The 14,239-nt window shown below is 45.3% G+C and overlaps 1 protein-coding gene across 3 annotated transcripts in view; it reads left to right on the top strand.

Moving 5' to 3' along the window:
* The window catches only part of LOC139765658 (phosphoenolpyruvate carboxykinase, cytosolic [GTP]-like), an 87,175-nt gene extending 73,630 nt beyond the window's left edge, over positions 1-13,545 (top strand). Inside the window, exons 1-3 of one of the 3 annotated variants that reach the window (XM_071693361.1) lie at positions 5,543-5,722; positions 10,933-11,053; positions 11,314-13,545. In XM_071693361.1, the coding sequence (XP_071549462.1) occupies positions 5,676-5,722; positions 10,933-11,053; positions 11,314-13,116 (1,971 nt within the window). In that variant the 5' untranslated portion in view covers positions 5,543-5,675 and the 3' untranslated portion in view covers positions 13,117-13,545. Of the gene's footprint in view, positions 1-5,542; positions 5,723-9,956; positions 10,519-10,932; positions 11,054-11,313 lie in introns of those variants that run through there. The other 2 variants (XM_071693363.1, XM_071693360.1) reach the window with 2 other exon arrangements.
* The last annotated feature ends 694 nt before the right edge of the window (positions 13,546-14,239 follow it).

The raw sequence follows: 14,239 nt of genomic DNA, 5'->3' as shown, positions 1-14,239 counted from the left end.
AGTTTTAGAAAATAGATGCCCCCCAGGAATAAGTCAAATAAACCCATCAAGAAATGGCTCTATCCACATTTTGCAGGTAGCAAATGAATTTATCAAATCAATAATTGTAATCTTATGTAATTAACCGATTTTGTTTATGATAGTTATCTTCCCACTAGGATATGACAAAGACTCCTCGTAACCTCTGTAATCTTTTAGCTAATGACCTTCGCCGAGCGAGCATTGTGTACAATAAACTGGCCGTTGACAACAGCGATGATCTTGAACGCGAGAAGGTCCATGGAGAGCGATACTGCCTCATGGAAGCTAGCATATCATTCGCAGTGTCATCATTATCGTACACATTTCCTATTCCCTATTAGGTCTTGTTTTAGGAAGACGAGCGAAGACAACAACTACTCCATTCCTTTTCATCATGTTAAACACAAAGTTTCGCCTTTACATTTGGCATATGTCATCTTCGGGTGAAAGAAATACACAATATGAAGCGCTACAGTCTACGCCGTTGAGCGGTAGGGCTGGAACTTTTAGTGTCGAGTCGTAGGTGGACGCTAAGAAGGTTAGGTGTCGAGAGAGGCATTAGGCAGGGGGATATGTCATGCGTTATGTAATATGATCTCTCACTCAGTAGCCTCTCTCTCTCTCTCTCTCTCTCTCTCTCTCTCTCTCTCTCTCTCTCTCTCTCTCTCTCTCTCTCTCTCTCTCTCTCTCTCTCTCTCTCTCTCTCTCTCTCTCTCTCTCTCTCTCTCTCTCTCTCTCTCTCTCGACCTCCCTGTGGGAATCACTCCGTCCATCTATCAATACGCGTAGGAGTCTGTGGCACTGGTGATGCTATGGGCAAGGGTTGGTGGGGGTAGTTGTGGAGGGCTAGTTTTACATACCACCTCACTGGCTGACCATGAAGTAGGGGAGGCTGTGGCCACCGCGTTCCACTGCTATGCCGATGGTTGGAGATCTATCACGTACCTGGACGGTTTTCCAGGATTTTTGTAGGCTAGTCCTTACTTGATGAATGGTTGTGTGTGGGCTCCAGGCCTCTCAACCGCCAAGGTCATATAATGCCACTGATGTGGATGATGGAGAGTAGCAAGCTGACGCCAATTGTTCCAGTGTCTGATGATGTGTCGCCCCAGGGTACTATATCTATGTGGTCCAATGTAGCGAGCGTTTTGGGATGCGCAGTTCCCAGTCACACGGCGGTACTGGTAAACCAACACTGGTAAACTTCGCATGGTAAACTACATTGGTTACGCTAGGATATCCCGAGATGCGTTAAGTGTTCGTTACGCTCGATAGGCTGATCTGGGTCGGTATGGAGTGTAGCCATAATTTCCTTGACACCTTCCTCATCCTGCTTGTAGGTAGGGTGAATGTCTTGCTCTGTGTGTGTGTGTGTGTGTGTGTGTGTGTGTGTGTGTGTGTGATCGCCTGTTTGCACGTTAAGGAAGAGGGTTTTACATTCGTCTTGCCACTCATCTCTCGAACTTTAACCATGGCGGGATATTGTCCTTAAGCATGGCTAGCGTGCAGCGCTTATCCAAGTCCATCTGGTTAAGAATATGTTATCCTGTGAGTTACGTGTTATCTAGTGCTATGTGTAATATGAAGGGAATGTGATGTGTCTGTGGACTTAATCCCAGCAAACCACGTGTATGGAAGGGAAAGGGAAAAGACAGAAATCATGGGTAGGGAGGGGAACATGAAATGACCTGTTCAGTAGTGTAGACTGGTTGCACCACCGCCGTCATTAACCTTCTCAATTACGCAGGCAGGTTGTACCCACCTCCCTGATCGGTGATTCCCTGCTGTCTGCTACCTGAGTTCGTGTTTATCTCTTTTGTATCTTCTTCCCCCCAACATTTATGAACCCAGATCCTGTACGGACGCCTTCTTAGTTTTCCCATCTCCCCGACTCTTAACCTGGACTCTTCAAGGATACACTCCAGCCTGTTCCGGGAACAGTTCAAACCAAAGGTGACAGGTTTTTAGGCCACAGGTGTGGTGGATGCGGTAGGCGCCCCCCAGCCTGGACGGCTGGCTGATGCTGGCCTCAGAGTAGGAAGGGGCAGGACGGTACCGGATTGAGTCACTGTAATTTTCTTGTCGTTCCAAGCCACTCGTGCATGGCTTTACGAGTGTCCAGTGTCCGTAGTGTAGTGGTCATCGTTGCTGACTATGAGACATGCACGGACCCGCTCGGGTTCGTATCCTGGGCATGGCAATTGGTGCACAGCGAAATCAGTTGTTTATCCTCCCCTTAGGACTGGCTTAGGCTGGGGTATGTAGGTGTAGGTGTTGTTGGATTCGTCAGGGATCTCCTTACTCTAATGGAGGCCATAGCTCCCCTGTTACTGGCCAAGCCATGACGGGTCGTACTGCCGTGTTTGATGGTCGTTGCGTCATAAGCAGGGAGTTAAGAAAATAATTGCTTTACGCCAGAAATGTCTCGCTGATTTCGAGACATAGGCGTGGCGGGAGGCTATACAGTACTCAATAAACCTACACCTCTCGCTAGGGTTACCATATATATATATATATATATATATATATATATATATATATATATATATATATATATATATATGAGTCGAATAATTCGCATACATGTTACGGTTCTTTATTGTTTTTAGCCATTAGTTGTGGAGTCCTGTATGTACACCGTCGTTATAAGTAGAAAGGTGTTTTACTGGCAAGAGTTTTAGATAATCTTAATTCACCCTCCAGTTGCTGGGCGCCTGCCTGACCTCCAGTAACACCTCTTCCACAAGACCTGGGGGTCACCGCCGTGTGGCGGGTGGTGACATCCCCGAGAGTCAGTGAGGAAGTTGCCAGGTGTCTCTAGCGGGAGCTCCACTACACCTGCCCCGATCACTCAATGTCTCTGTTCTCTAACTTTACGTAATTCGTCTATATCTTTTCCGCACCATTTTTAGGCTACATCGAATATTGTAATATGTCACATTCGAGCGTTGCGTTGTCGATTGTACAATAAACAGTGTAATGCACACTAGTTGCATTCATTGATAACTTTCTTTTGCATTTTTCCATTGTTCCATGTGTATACATGATATCAAATACGTCGACAAGGGACTTCTGATAGTCAGTATAAAATTGGAGGAAGCAATAGGAAGACTACAAATAGCTAAGTAAAAGTAAAAAGGACCGTGATTGTCGGCACTCGCGCATCCAGCCAGCCACAGGCAGCCTAGCAGACTCTGTGGCGCCTATGCTTGGCCGGGGAGCAGAGGGATGGGGTAAGGTTTGCATGGTGGGGGTTGTGGTAGGGTGGGGGATAGTGTTGCCAGGCCGAGAGCGTCAGCTGCCTGACAAACGCTAGACGCAGCACCATGGGCTCACCTTGACTAGCTGACGAAGTTTTAACTTTACGTTTAGTGTCTCATGAATTACAAACTTTTACCATGATTTTATCTTACCTCCCTCTCCAGTTTCGCTCTCTTTAGTTGATAGGGTTGATAGGCTTCGATATGATCGATAGTTTATCATTCGTAAGTAAATATTTTGCTTGAACAAGGTTTTTAAAGCGCGCTAGTCAATGTTTACAGTCTTAGGTTTCCACTGGCGATTGGTAACTGTCTAAAACAACCTTTAGGTGATATTTTTTTCTTAAACTAGCCATATTTTAGTAATTCTAACTTCAGCCAGAGTCCGTAAGTTTCAGGATGAGCCAGAGAGAGATGTAGTAGTATCGGGAGAGAGGTGGATATGACATTAATCCAAGGATACTACGACCCTCTCTTTGGTGTGGAGTACCCAACTCGTCCGCAGCGCTGTTTCTGCGATGCCTCTCCTTCAGTAGCGCATTATAATGGTGGCAGGAAGCCAGAATTTAATTTTAGTAATACTATTCTAGGATTTATTCCTGTCAAGGCAGGCTGCATTCATTGCCCAAGGTAGCCAGTTCCTGGAGGGTCTTTCTTAGAGCTGTTAATGCAACGGTTTGAAATAAGCCAGGGCGGGCGGGGCGGGTAGTGTGGTGCAGCACCAAGTACAAATCAAATTGTTTCATGCCTTGAATTATCATGGAGATGTATCCATCCTTAATAGAACTAATATATTTGTATTTCTCACTGCTGCCTTCTCCACAAAGACGATTTCTCATTGTAGCCAATTTACCACATATCAGTGTTTGACCTTAGGCAGGAGGTGGTAAAAACGCATACAGTGACGGAGAAGTCATGCAGAAATCTCGACTTCCTTTGGGTACGCTGGAACTTTCCACACAGAAAACGAGTAGCTAATCATGCGTAGGACTCCAGCAGGCGCTTGCCATTGCGTGGTTCAGGCCATCTCCCCACTTGGAAGTCTGGTAACTTCTCGTCAGATTCTTATTTAATGTTCTGTTACACTTCAGAAAATCAGTTACTCTCTATAAGATCAGTTGCATCAAAAAATCATGGACTTTCTGTCCATGTTACTTGTCTTGCAAATAAGGATGAACATTTTATTTTTCAAATTTACATTAGATATCGAACTTTCTCAGGGGGATAAGACAGGATTTTGAAGGAGTTGAGGACCTATGACAATTTTTTTTTACTGGTACTCCTTTAGATTCATAAGTACCTATGTAAAGATACATTCAGAGTAATTATAGTACATGCGCACATCTTATAGTTACGTAGATAGAGGAATGGCACACACACACACACACACACACACACACACACACACACACACACACACACACATATATATATATATATATATATATATATATATATATATATATATATATATATATATATATATATATATATCAATAATTGCAAGGAAAGGAGCATACGGTTGGTTTCCAACATCCAAAGAGTTGAAGGGTGAACCTCGTATATGCTGCGTAGAAGCCAAAGTTCTTAAAGAGTTAAATGGTTTCGCGCATGACAGAAGACTGCTGGCCTCATGGAATCGAAGAAATTAGTGGCGAGAAATGACCATGACCGAGATGCGTCAAGCGGCTGATTCCAAAGTAAAGCAATGTCGGTGTTGATTCCCTTGCTAGGACGTAGTAGTTACTGATTCTTAAGAAGCATCTTATGAGTTCTATCAGTTGAAAGGCCGGATCCTCCAAGCGGCCAGGCCCCAGATGCACGTATCCAACGAAAAGGAAGCTGGTAATCTCACAGTGGAACTTGTTGGGTTACATCAGCTCGCGCAGTGCGTGGAGGAGTGTAACATCGTGGGCCAATCACCACGGAGCGTGCTGGGGGCTCGGCTCTTGCCAGCCAATCGTATTACTCGCCCCAATGACGTCCAAATCAATGGCAGTTTCCACTGGCTACCGCTCCTTGAAAGTATACAAAAATGCTTTTACTTTCATCGAATCTTGTTAGGATGAAGGCATATTTTTACTGTGTGTCCCTTAGAACTTCTTGAACACGATAAGGGAGTCCAATATGAGGGAAATCAAAGGGGTTGGTCCGTATGGAGAAGGTGGCTTCAGTCGAGCTCAAAGTCAGCGGTCCGACATCGCTCCGTGACGTCATCGCAAGGGACGCGCATGCCTACGGACTCCTGAGACCAATATAAGCCGCCGACGGGAAGGAGTTGGCTACTCACCTTCCACTTGTCAACCGACGCTGACTAGATATGGTCATAGTTGAGTAACCAGAGTCCTGAACAACCCCGTCAACCCCAGCAACGTCAACCCCAGCAACGTCAACATGGTGTACACAGACAACTCTGCCACCAACATTATGCAGGAGACCAGGTGGGTCGTGTTGGCTGGCACTGCTGCCTCTCGCCAGCGCTCAGAATTATCAAAGCATTATCGAACATAAGTTAATGGCGATAGTATTTTTTTTTTTTCATTTTAGCTGTCATTTCATAATACTTCAGGCGTAAAGAGATGTAAATATTTGCAGAAGGGTCTGTGGCTTACTGTAGATGTTGGACGGGAGTGTGTTTCGCTAAACTATATACATTAATATTAAATAGTACATAGAATTTTGCAGACTTAGTTTCACGGTTTTATCTCAAACTCTTCAACATCATGTACTGTCCCAGAATTTTTTCCCGTTCAGTTTTCTTTGATTCAGTCATTCATATAATATCCTTTTAAACTGTTGATTGGTGAATTCAAGTGACAGTGGAAGCTAACATGCATCTTGCTCTAAATATTCATTATGTGGAAGACGTCGTAATTGTGTATGTGTTTCATCATCCTTGGTTCTTATTACTTTCCTCGTTGCTGATAGTATGACAAATGAAATCGATAGGTCATGAATTATTCATGATCTTTATTTTTCTGAATTGTAGGTTCTCATCCTCAATATAACATGAGTACTACAGGTGTTTTGGATATTTATCGTTATACGCAAGCTAAAGCGTATTGTTGTATTCAGATAATAACTTCAATAATCAAGTGCGAAGATTATGAATTTATAGTATGTTAAAAGAGTGCTTCATTACACACACACACACACACACACACACACACACACACACACACACACACACACACACATGATATCTTCCCCACCAGTCGCCCTTTACCATACACCACACAACTCACACACATACACACATATGGTTTCCCCACTAGTCGCCCTTTAAGAGAACGACAAATATATTAGCTTCAGTCCAATTTCATAATTGTTGCATTTACAATTTTAAGTCTATGTAGCGTGATGTGCAAGGATGTATTCACATTGAGCCCCAGCAGTGCGGTGCTGAACAAAGGCGTGGGCGACGGAGAGCCGCCGCAGTGTTACCAGTGGTGTGCGCGCGCGCGTCTGCCCGCCTTTAAAACTCGCCTAAACAAAGTCCTACCTCGATAGTGTGGTCCAGAGCAAATATGAAGCTTCCTCTATGATAAAATAAAACTACTTAGTGTAAAGCTTGTGAAGTGATCGTGTCTCTAGTTTTTTTTTTCGGGTAAACTCAAAGGATGAAATATAAATGACCATATTCGTAGAAAGATGCGTCAAGATGGAGACAAAGTAAAGGGGAAATGGCTGAAGGCAACGTCGAGCTGGTGGGCAGTGATGGCTGCTTGGGTACAACAACGCTTGGTTCTTGGCTGACGGAGTGGAGGGAGAAATGTTATTCAGTTAACAGCTTGACAATGTGTACCCCGGATACGTTTCTTAGAGTTTTGTAGGAATTGTTTTCTTGTACTGTTGTTTGCTCTATAACATGATTGATATTTATAATAGAATGTAATTGATATTTATAATAGAATATAATTTGATAATGTGAACATGTTGCTTACAATATGCTCTCATGAACCATTATTTACCCGTATTTTCGTAAACGTATATATTCTGCTTATGTATACATTACGCGAATATGATTACTTTTTTATGAATAACAAACCAGAGCTTCTAACTTAGAAAAGTATATTCATCTGTGTAATGAAGATGGTAACATCACAATCAACTACTTCAGAATCTCAAGTTTTCTAACACCGTGCATGATTGCCCAAGTCCATTTCTCTGATGGATCTTAAGAATATGAATCTCTTCATATTGATCATGATTGCCCAACCCCCCCTCTTTAAATGGCCCAACTCCCCCTCTCTTTAAATGGTCCCAGCATTTTTCTAGAACCCCTTTTTCAGGAGCACTCGTAGCTCCAAGGCTGCGCTACGTCCAGTGGTAGGGAAGTGATAGACTCTTTTAGAGTGAGAATTTCCTCGACGAGATTGTACTCCTTATCGTAAACAGACAATATTATATCGATGTAATCACAAGCAGGCGTGTCGTATTTTAAGATATGAGTGACAGGGTACGTGTAAGTACTTGTGTGTATATTTATGTTATATATATATATATATATATATATATATATATATATATATATATATATATATAAAGGTTGAGGAACGGGGCAGCACGAGAGTACAACTCTTCTCGTGTTATTCAAATAGTAATAACACATCAGCCTAAGGCAGGTACCGACCTATTGACCCTATGGGAGGATGGTCGCTTAGGATGGGTATGGGTGAATTGTTGGGTCTAGGATTCGAACCCATGCTGTCACCTGGTTAGTAACCACGGAAAGCCTGTACACGTATATGTGCGCCTGCGCATGTGGTAGTGCCCGGAGCTGGGACGTGGTGTGACTGCAGATCGTATGACGGTGTACTACGTTCAGAGCCGTCTGAGGTAGCCACTTATCTTTATGCAAGCCTTCTCATCCTCCCCTTGAGCACGGAAGCACAATCCATGGGCACGACGGCGTGGCCCTTGATTACTGTGGCATGACCCCTGTGTACGAGGGCGTGACCTCTGACCTGATCCATAAAGTCAGGTCATAGGCCAAGCTATCATACCCGAAGGATCGTACCGGCGTGCTCAAAAAGGTTGATATATATATATATATATATATATATATATATATATATATATATATATATATATATATATATATATATATATATATATATATATATATAACCACTTTGACCACGTTCAGGCGGACTGATTTTCATCGTCGGACTGTGTGAGGGTGAAGGCTGCCATTTTCTTTGCGAAGGATTGAAATCTGTTTGACCCCACAACCCGCCGCACCCATCATTCTAGCCCCTTTGCCTTACAGTTCTTAGTGCCTGCTTTTATTGTTTTTAATACACATGTAACGTTTTCGTAAATTTATAGTAAGGCCTGATACGTAAATGGCTTCGAAAGATGATAATAAGATCTGATACATTCTCATGTCTTAAGTTATGCCAGTCCTCCCTAACGGAACTTGCTTTAGCCTGGGGTTATTGTACTCAGTCCCACTGGACTCAGCCTAGCCTACAAACACTGCGAGAGACTAGCCTGGCCCAGAGATGCAGCGGGAGTCAAGCCTAGCATGGAGATACAATGGTACTCTAGGCTGTGTATGAATTAGCCCATGAATCATGTTTAACCACGTTATTGCTCTGTCACAACTGAACACTCCTAAGAGTTATGGAAAACATTTACTCTAGAGTAAAGTAATTGTTCTCAGTCACACAAGGCTCTACAGGGACTCTGGTTTAGCTTCGGCAACTAAACGCAATCACAGTTAGGCCCGCCCAGCTGTTATATAAAAAGGAACACAACGGGGCTATCCTGAAACTCAAACGTAGCTTTAAGTTATTGCACACAATCACTCACGCCTACCCTCTAAGCTACTCCACTCACCGCAGTTCTTAGTTGCACCAGACGACTACAACGGGATTCCAGCTAAGCATAAGTTTCATCACGGGTCCACTGGAAACATAACTCTAACATAAGTGAATGGAAACTTAACTTTAACATAAGTGACGCCACGCGACCACAATGGAACACCAGCCTCTCCTCGAGGTACAACGAGGAGGCTGGCAGGGTTGGGAGGAGGTGAGGGAGGTGGAGGATGGTGGTGGGTGTCCAACAGTCATGGAAATTTCCTCTGTTCAGGGAGAACAGGTCGACTTCGTCCTCCACCGCGACGCCGTGATCTTTTGAAGTTTGGCTCTGGCCTATCGGTGTAACGGTGTTCAACTTGGCTGGGGCAAGTGGGTATCTCTTTAACCTTATTGAACACCTTGATGACGACCTTTTAACGTGTTACTTTTACTCGCTAGTCTGTCTTCACAGTCTCACTATAGTGTCTTAGATAACTGAACTAGTGGCTTCTCGTAATGGTCATCTAAATCTAGAGTCAAATGTACGTGAGTTTAGTCTCCCACACAGCCACTCGTGACCCCCGTCCATACCTGATAACTTCCATGCTATCATGGAGCCCACCCAAGGCTAGGGGTGACCATGTTATCTGTATATGTTTCTCATTATTTGTCCTCAAATTAGACTTTGTGTATCTCTACTGTTGTTTGAAATGTTTGTCTGTAATGGTTGAGGGTTAGACAAGTGCAAAGGAATTGGATACGGTGTGGAGGAGGGTAGGATTAAATACGAGAGTGAGGGAGTCGGGTGTCACCTAGGCGAGTGGGTGAGTATAGTAGTGAAAGGTGCGATGCGTCCGGGACGTCCCTAGTGTGACGACAACCGCCGGCTTGGCAGCTCCAGGGTTTCCGTTCCTCCCTGCACCTTTTGTCATCCACCCCTTCACTTGCACCCACCTGTCCCTCCTGCTTTTTTTTCCCCTGTCCTGCTGCCTCACCTGCTTACCCCTCCCAGTGTCTTACCTGCCTTCCAGCTGTAGCTCGTCCCACATTCCAATTCCCTGCTTCTTCATCCTTCTGTCCCACAACCCACTTGTTCAGTTTTTCTCATATCCTATTCTACCGTTTTCCTATCCACGCATCGCTACGGTACCATAAGTCCCTCTCACTGACTTCTTCCCTCGTCCCTCGTAAACTCGCATTCCAAGGTGTCAGATACAGGTCCCAGAGCCTCTTCCTGCTTTAAGCCAGGGTTACGCTGCGCCACGCCCAGTACGATCAAGCATTTATTAAGAGGGCTTAAGGGAACGTGTCCAGTATTGCAGAGTTGAGGAGTGCGCGAGGAGTGGATTCTACATAGTGTATAGTGTGTAGACGGAGTTAAAGCATCAGATGATGTTCGTTTTGCGGAGCCGCGGTTTCATTTGCTTAAGGTAGAGTGAGGCTAGGTCCTGGCAGTGTTCTCTTTGTTGAACATATTAGTTTATCTTGTGCTGGTAAACTGGCGTACATTTTGCTCTGTGTAGAAGAGTGCTTGATACGTTTGTTTTGAAATTATATGATGATTATGAACGGGCGCTGTACTGAGGGATAATGCACTGTGACTTAGATTGTGATATAGTAGCTTATTCTCGAGAAAATATAAGAGGACCGTGTCCACAGTACGGTGAGGTGCTGCATTAATTAAATGCACTTATTATTTCCTCACACACAAAATGCCTTTGAGTTCCATAGCAGCGTACTTAAGGTATTCTAGTACGATAATGTCTATACGTATTATTCAGTAGTCAAGGCAGTGGAAACCTAATAGTAAACACAGAATGCTAAGGCATGCCTTCCTCCCCCAGGCTGACCAGTGTGCTAGGCGATGTCTCCCGCTTCGCCGCTGAGGCAGCCAAGAACAACCTCAGCTTCCAGAGCCGCTGTCTCAGCGTCGTCCATGGCAAACTGTCCGACCTCAAGCCTAAGGTGAGTTCTTAGTTTTTTTTTTTTCCTAGGTGTAAGCCAAAGGTTTGTTCCTGCTCTTTTTTTTTTTTTCCTAGGTGTAACGTTATCAGAATTCGCAGATTTGTTTATATATGCTCCGTTAAGGACGTGATTTTGAATTTGTATAAGTTAAATGCGAAGTAGCAGAGCTTTCATGTGGTCACTCAGTTGTATACATTAGAATGATGTTTATAAAATTCGATGCTGATATCTTACCAACTACATTGGTTTCTACCATGCAGGTGCGGACGTTCGTGGAGGAGAGCGCCCGCCTCTGTCAGCCAGCGAACGTGCACATCTGTGATGGCAGTGAACGTGAGCTGCGAAACCTGCTCAACGTCATGCAGCAGGCCGGCATGATCGAACCTCTGCCCAAGTACAAGAACTGCTGGTTGGCCCGCACTGACCCCGGAGATGTTGCTCGCGTGGAGAGCAAGACCTTCATCGTCACCAAGGACCGTCGTGAGACCATCCCTACACCTAAGGAGGGCGTCAAGGGACTCTTGGGTAACTGGATGTCTCCTCAGGATCTGAAGGGCGCCGTCCAGGAGCGTTTCCCTGGTTGCATGGCTGGCAGAACCATGTACGTGGTGCCCTACTCCATGGGACCCGTAGGTTCTCCACTATCCAAGATCGGCGTTGAGGTTACCGACTCTCCATACGTTGTGGCCTCAATGCGCACCATGACGCGGATGGGGGGTAAAGTGCTAGAAACTCTTGGTGAAGAAGACTTCGTCAAGTGCCTTCACTCAGTAGGCTGCCCGCTGCCCCTCAAGAAGACCCTAGTCAACAACTGGCCCTGTGACCCCGCACGCACCATCGTCACCCACATACCCGACACTAACGAGATCATCTCCTTCGGATCAGGTTATGGAGGCAACTCGCTCCTGGGCAAGAAATGTTTTGCTCTTCGTATTGGTTCAACAATAGCCAAGCGTGAAGGTTGGCTGGCCGAACACATGCTCATCCTGGGCATCACCAACCCTCAGGGCGTCAAGAAGTACATTGCTGCCGCTTTCCCCTCTGCCTGTGGCAAGACCAACCTGGCCATGATGACGCCCTCGCTGCCCGGCTATAAAGTAGAGTGCGTGGGCGACGACATCGCCTGGATGAAGTTTGACGAGGACGGAGTCTTGCGCGCCATTAATCCTGAGAATGGTTTCTTCGGCGTGGCTCCTGGCACTTCCATGCACACCAACCCCGTGGCTATGAAAACCGTTCTCTCCAACACAATCTTCACTAACGTTGCCAAGACGAGTGACGGAGGAGTGTTCTGGGAAGGTCTGGAGAAGGAGATCCCCAACGATGTTACCATCACATCCTGGTTGGGCGACACCAACTGGAGTAAAGAATCCGGCAAGCCAGCCGCTCACCCCAACTCCAGATTCTGCACCCCAGCCGGCCAATGCCCCATCATCGACCCTGCCTGGGAAGACTCTAAGGGCGTGCCCATCTCTGCTATTCTCTTCGGTGGAAGACGACCCCAGGGAGTGCCTCTGGTGTACGAGGCATTCGACTGGAAGCACGGCGTGATGGTAGGAGCAGCTATGAGATCTGAGGCAACGGCTGCAGCCGAACATAAGGCTAAGGTCATCATGCACGACCCCTTCGCCATGAGACCATTCTTCGGCTACAACTTCGGTCACTACCTACAGCACTGGCTTAGCATGGAGACCCGCACAAGCAAGCCCCTTCCCAAGATCTTCCACGTTAACTGGTTCCGCAAGAGCGAGAAGGGACGCTTCATTTGGCCAGGTTTCGGGGAGAACGTGCGAGTCCTGGACTGGATTTTGAAGAGGACTGATGGCGAGGACGTGGCTGAAGAAAGCGCCGTGGGACTCCTTCCAAAATCATCCTCACTCAACATCACTGGCCTCGAGGACGAGAACATTGATATGGATGAGCTGTTTAGCCTCCCTAAGGAATTCTGGGAACAGGAGGTGCGCCACATCGCTAAGTACTTTGACGAGCAAGTTGGCGACGACCTGCCCAACGAGGTGCGGGATCAACTCAAGAAACTAGAGAAACGGGTTGAGAAGTTGTAACTCTTAGGTACAACACTGGTCCGTTGCTGGTATAGAGACCATGTATCTGAATCCATGAGAGGACATGTGGGATACTACAATGCTGAGTGTCCCTCTACTCTCAGAGTTATTTTATTTACTTTTCGTTAGGGGGGAAAACACCCAGCGAAGTGGGAATCCTCTCGACTCCCTGCCACACAGATGGTTACTGGGTATTGTTGTTCCTCGGGGGTTTCATCTTCAACTTTGCAATGCACATTCACTACATAGTCATCTCTTCAATGCAATATTTTGTGATTCTAACGCTATGTTAGTGTTAGCTCTGTTCCTCTGTCTTTCAGCTGTGCTGGGCAGTATTTTTGCGTGGGTTTTACTGCGCTTTAGTATTTTGTATATGTGATATTTTATCTTGTATAAAGGAAAATGAGTAAAATATTTTCATACGTGTTAGTTTACTGTTTTCTTCTCCCAAGTCTTACAATGAAAAGATCAAATACCTTAAAGTCTGCCATTTATGTGGCCAGACATTTTCATCATACAAAACTGTATTGTCCATTTAATTATCAGGGGCGCTGTCTACCACTGTCGGAAGATAACTGCTTACATACGCTGAAGATAAGTAGGACAATTGTAGAACGAATCAAAGTTGTCAGATATCTTTGAAGCGATTAAGAGCATCGTACACTGACGACGAATTGATGTTCCCTACCATTGGCCAATGAAATGAAGCCAGCTTGATGATGGATACATTATTTGTTTCTTATAGAGCATTGAAAGTCTGTATTCTCTGAAATGTTCCGAGCACTGTAGAGGTGGAACGGTTTTTGGGACTTTACCAGCGAAGTTAGGCTTAAGAGACAGTCCTATTACTGTCTAGAGACAGAAAAGATAAACCACGGCCCTGTAGTGAAGATGGGTAATAATAGTGTGACCATCTTCATGCAGGAGACGGATCCCCTGGAGGAAAAAAAAAAGTCATGTTTTGCTCACCGGGATCCATCCCTGCCAATGACGTAAGGTGTTGTGGTTGGCACTTTCCCTGTCCTGTTCTGGCGTGTATACCAGGCTGCTAAACTGCACAACTCACACTCGGGGTATACAAGATTCCCTGCAGGTACAAAACTCAATCTACTGGTAAAGGTAA

The sequence above is a fragment of the Panulirus ornatus genome, chromosome 55, assembly GCF_036320965.1.
Source record: "Panulirus ornatus isolate Po-2019 chromosome 55, ASM3632096v1, whole genome shotgun sequence".
Classification (NCBI taxonomy): domain Eukaryota; kingdom Metazoa; phylum Arthropoda; class Malacostraca; order Decapoda; family Palinuridae; genus Panulirus; species Panulirus ornatus.
This window is presented reverse-complemented; position numbering and strand designations above follow the sequence as displayed.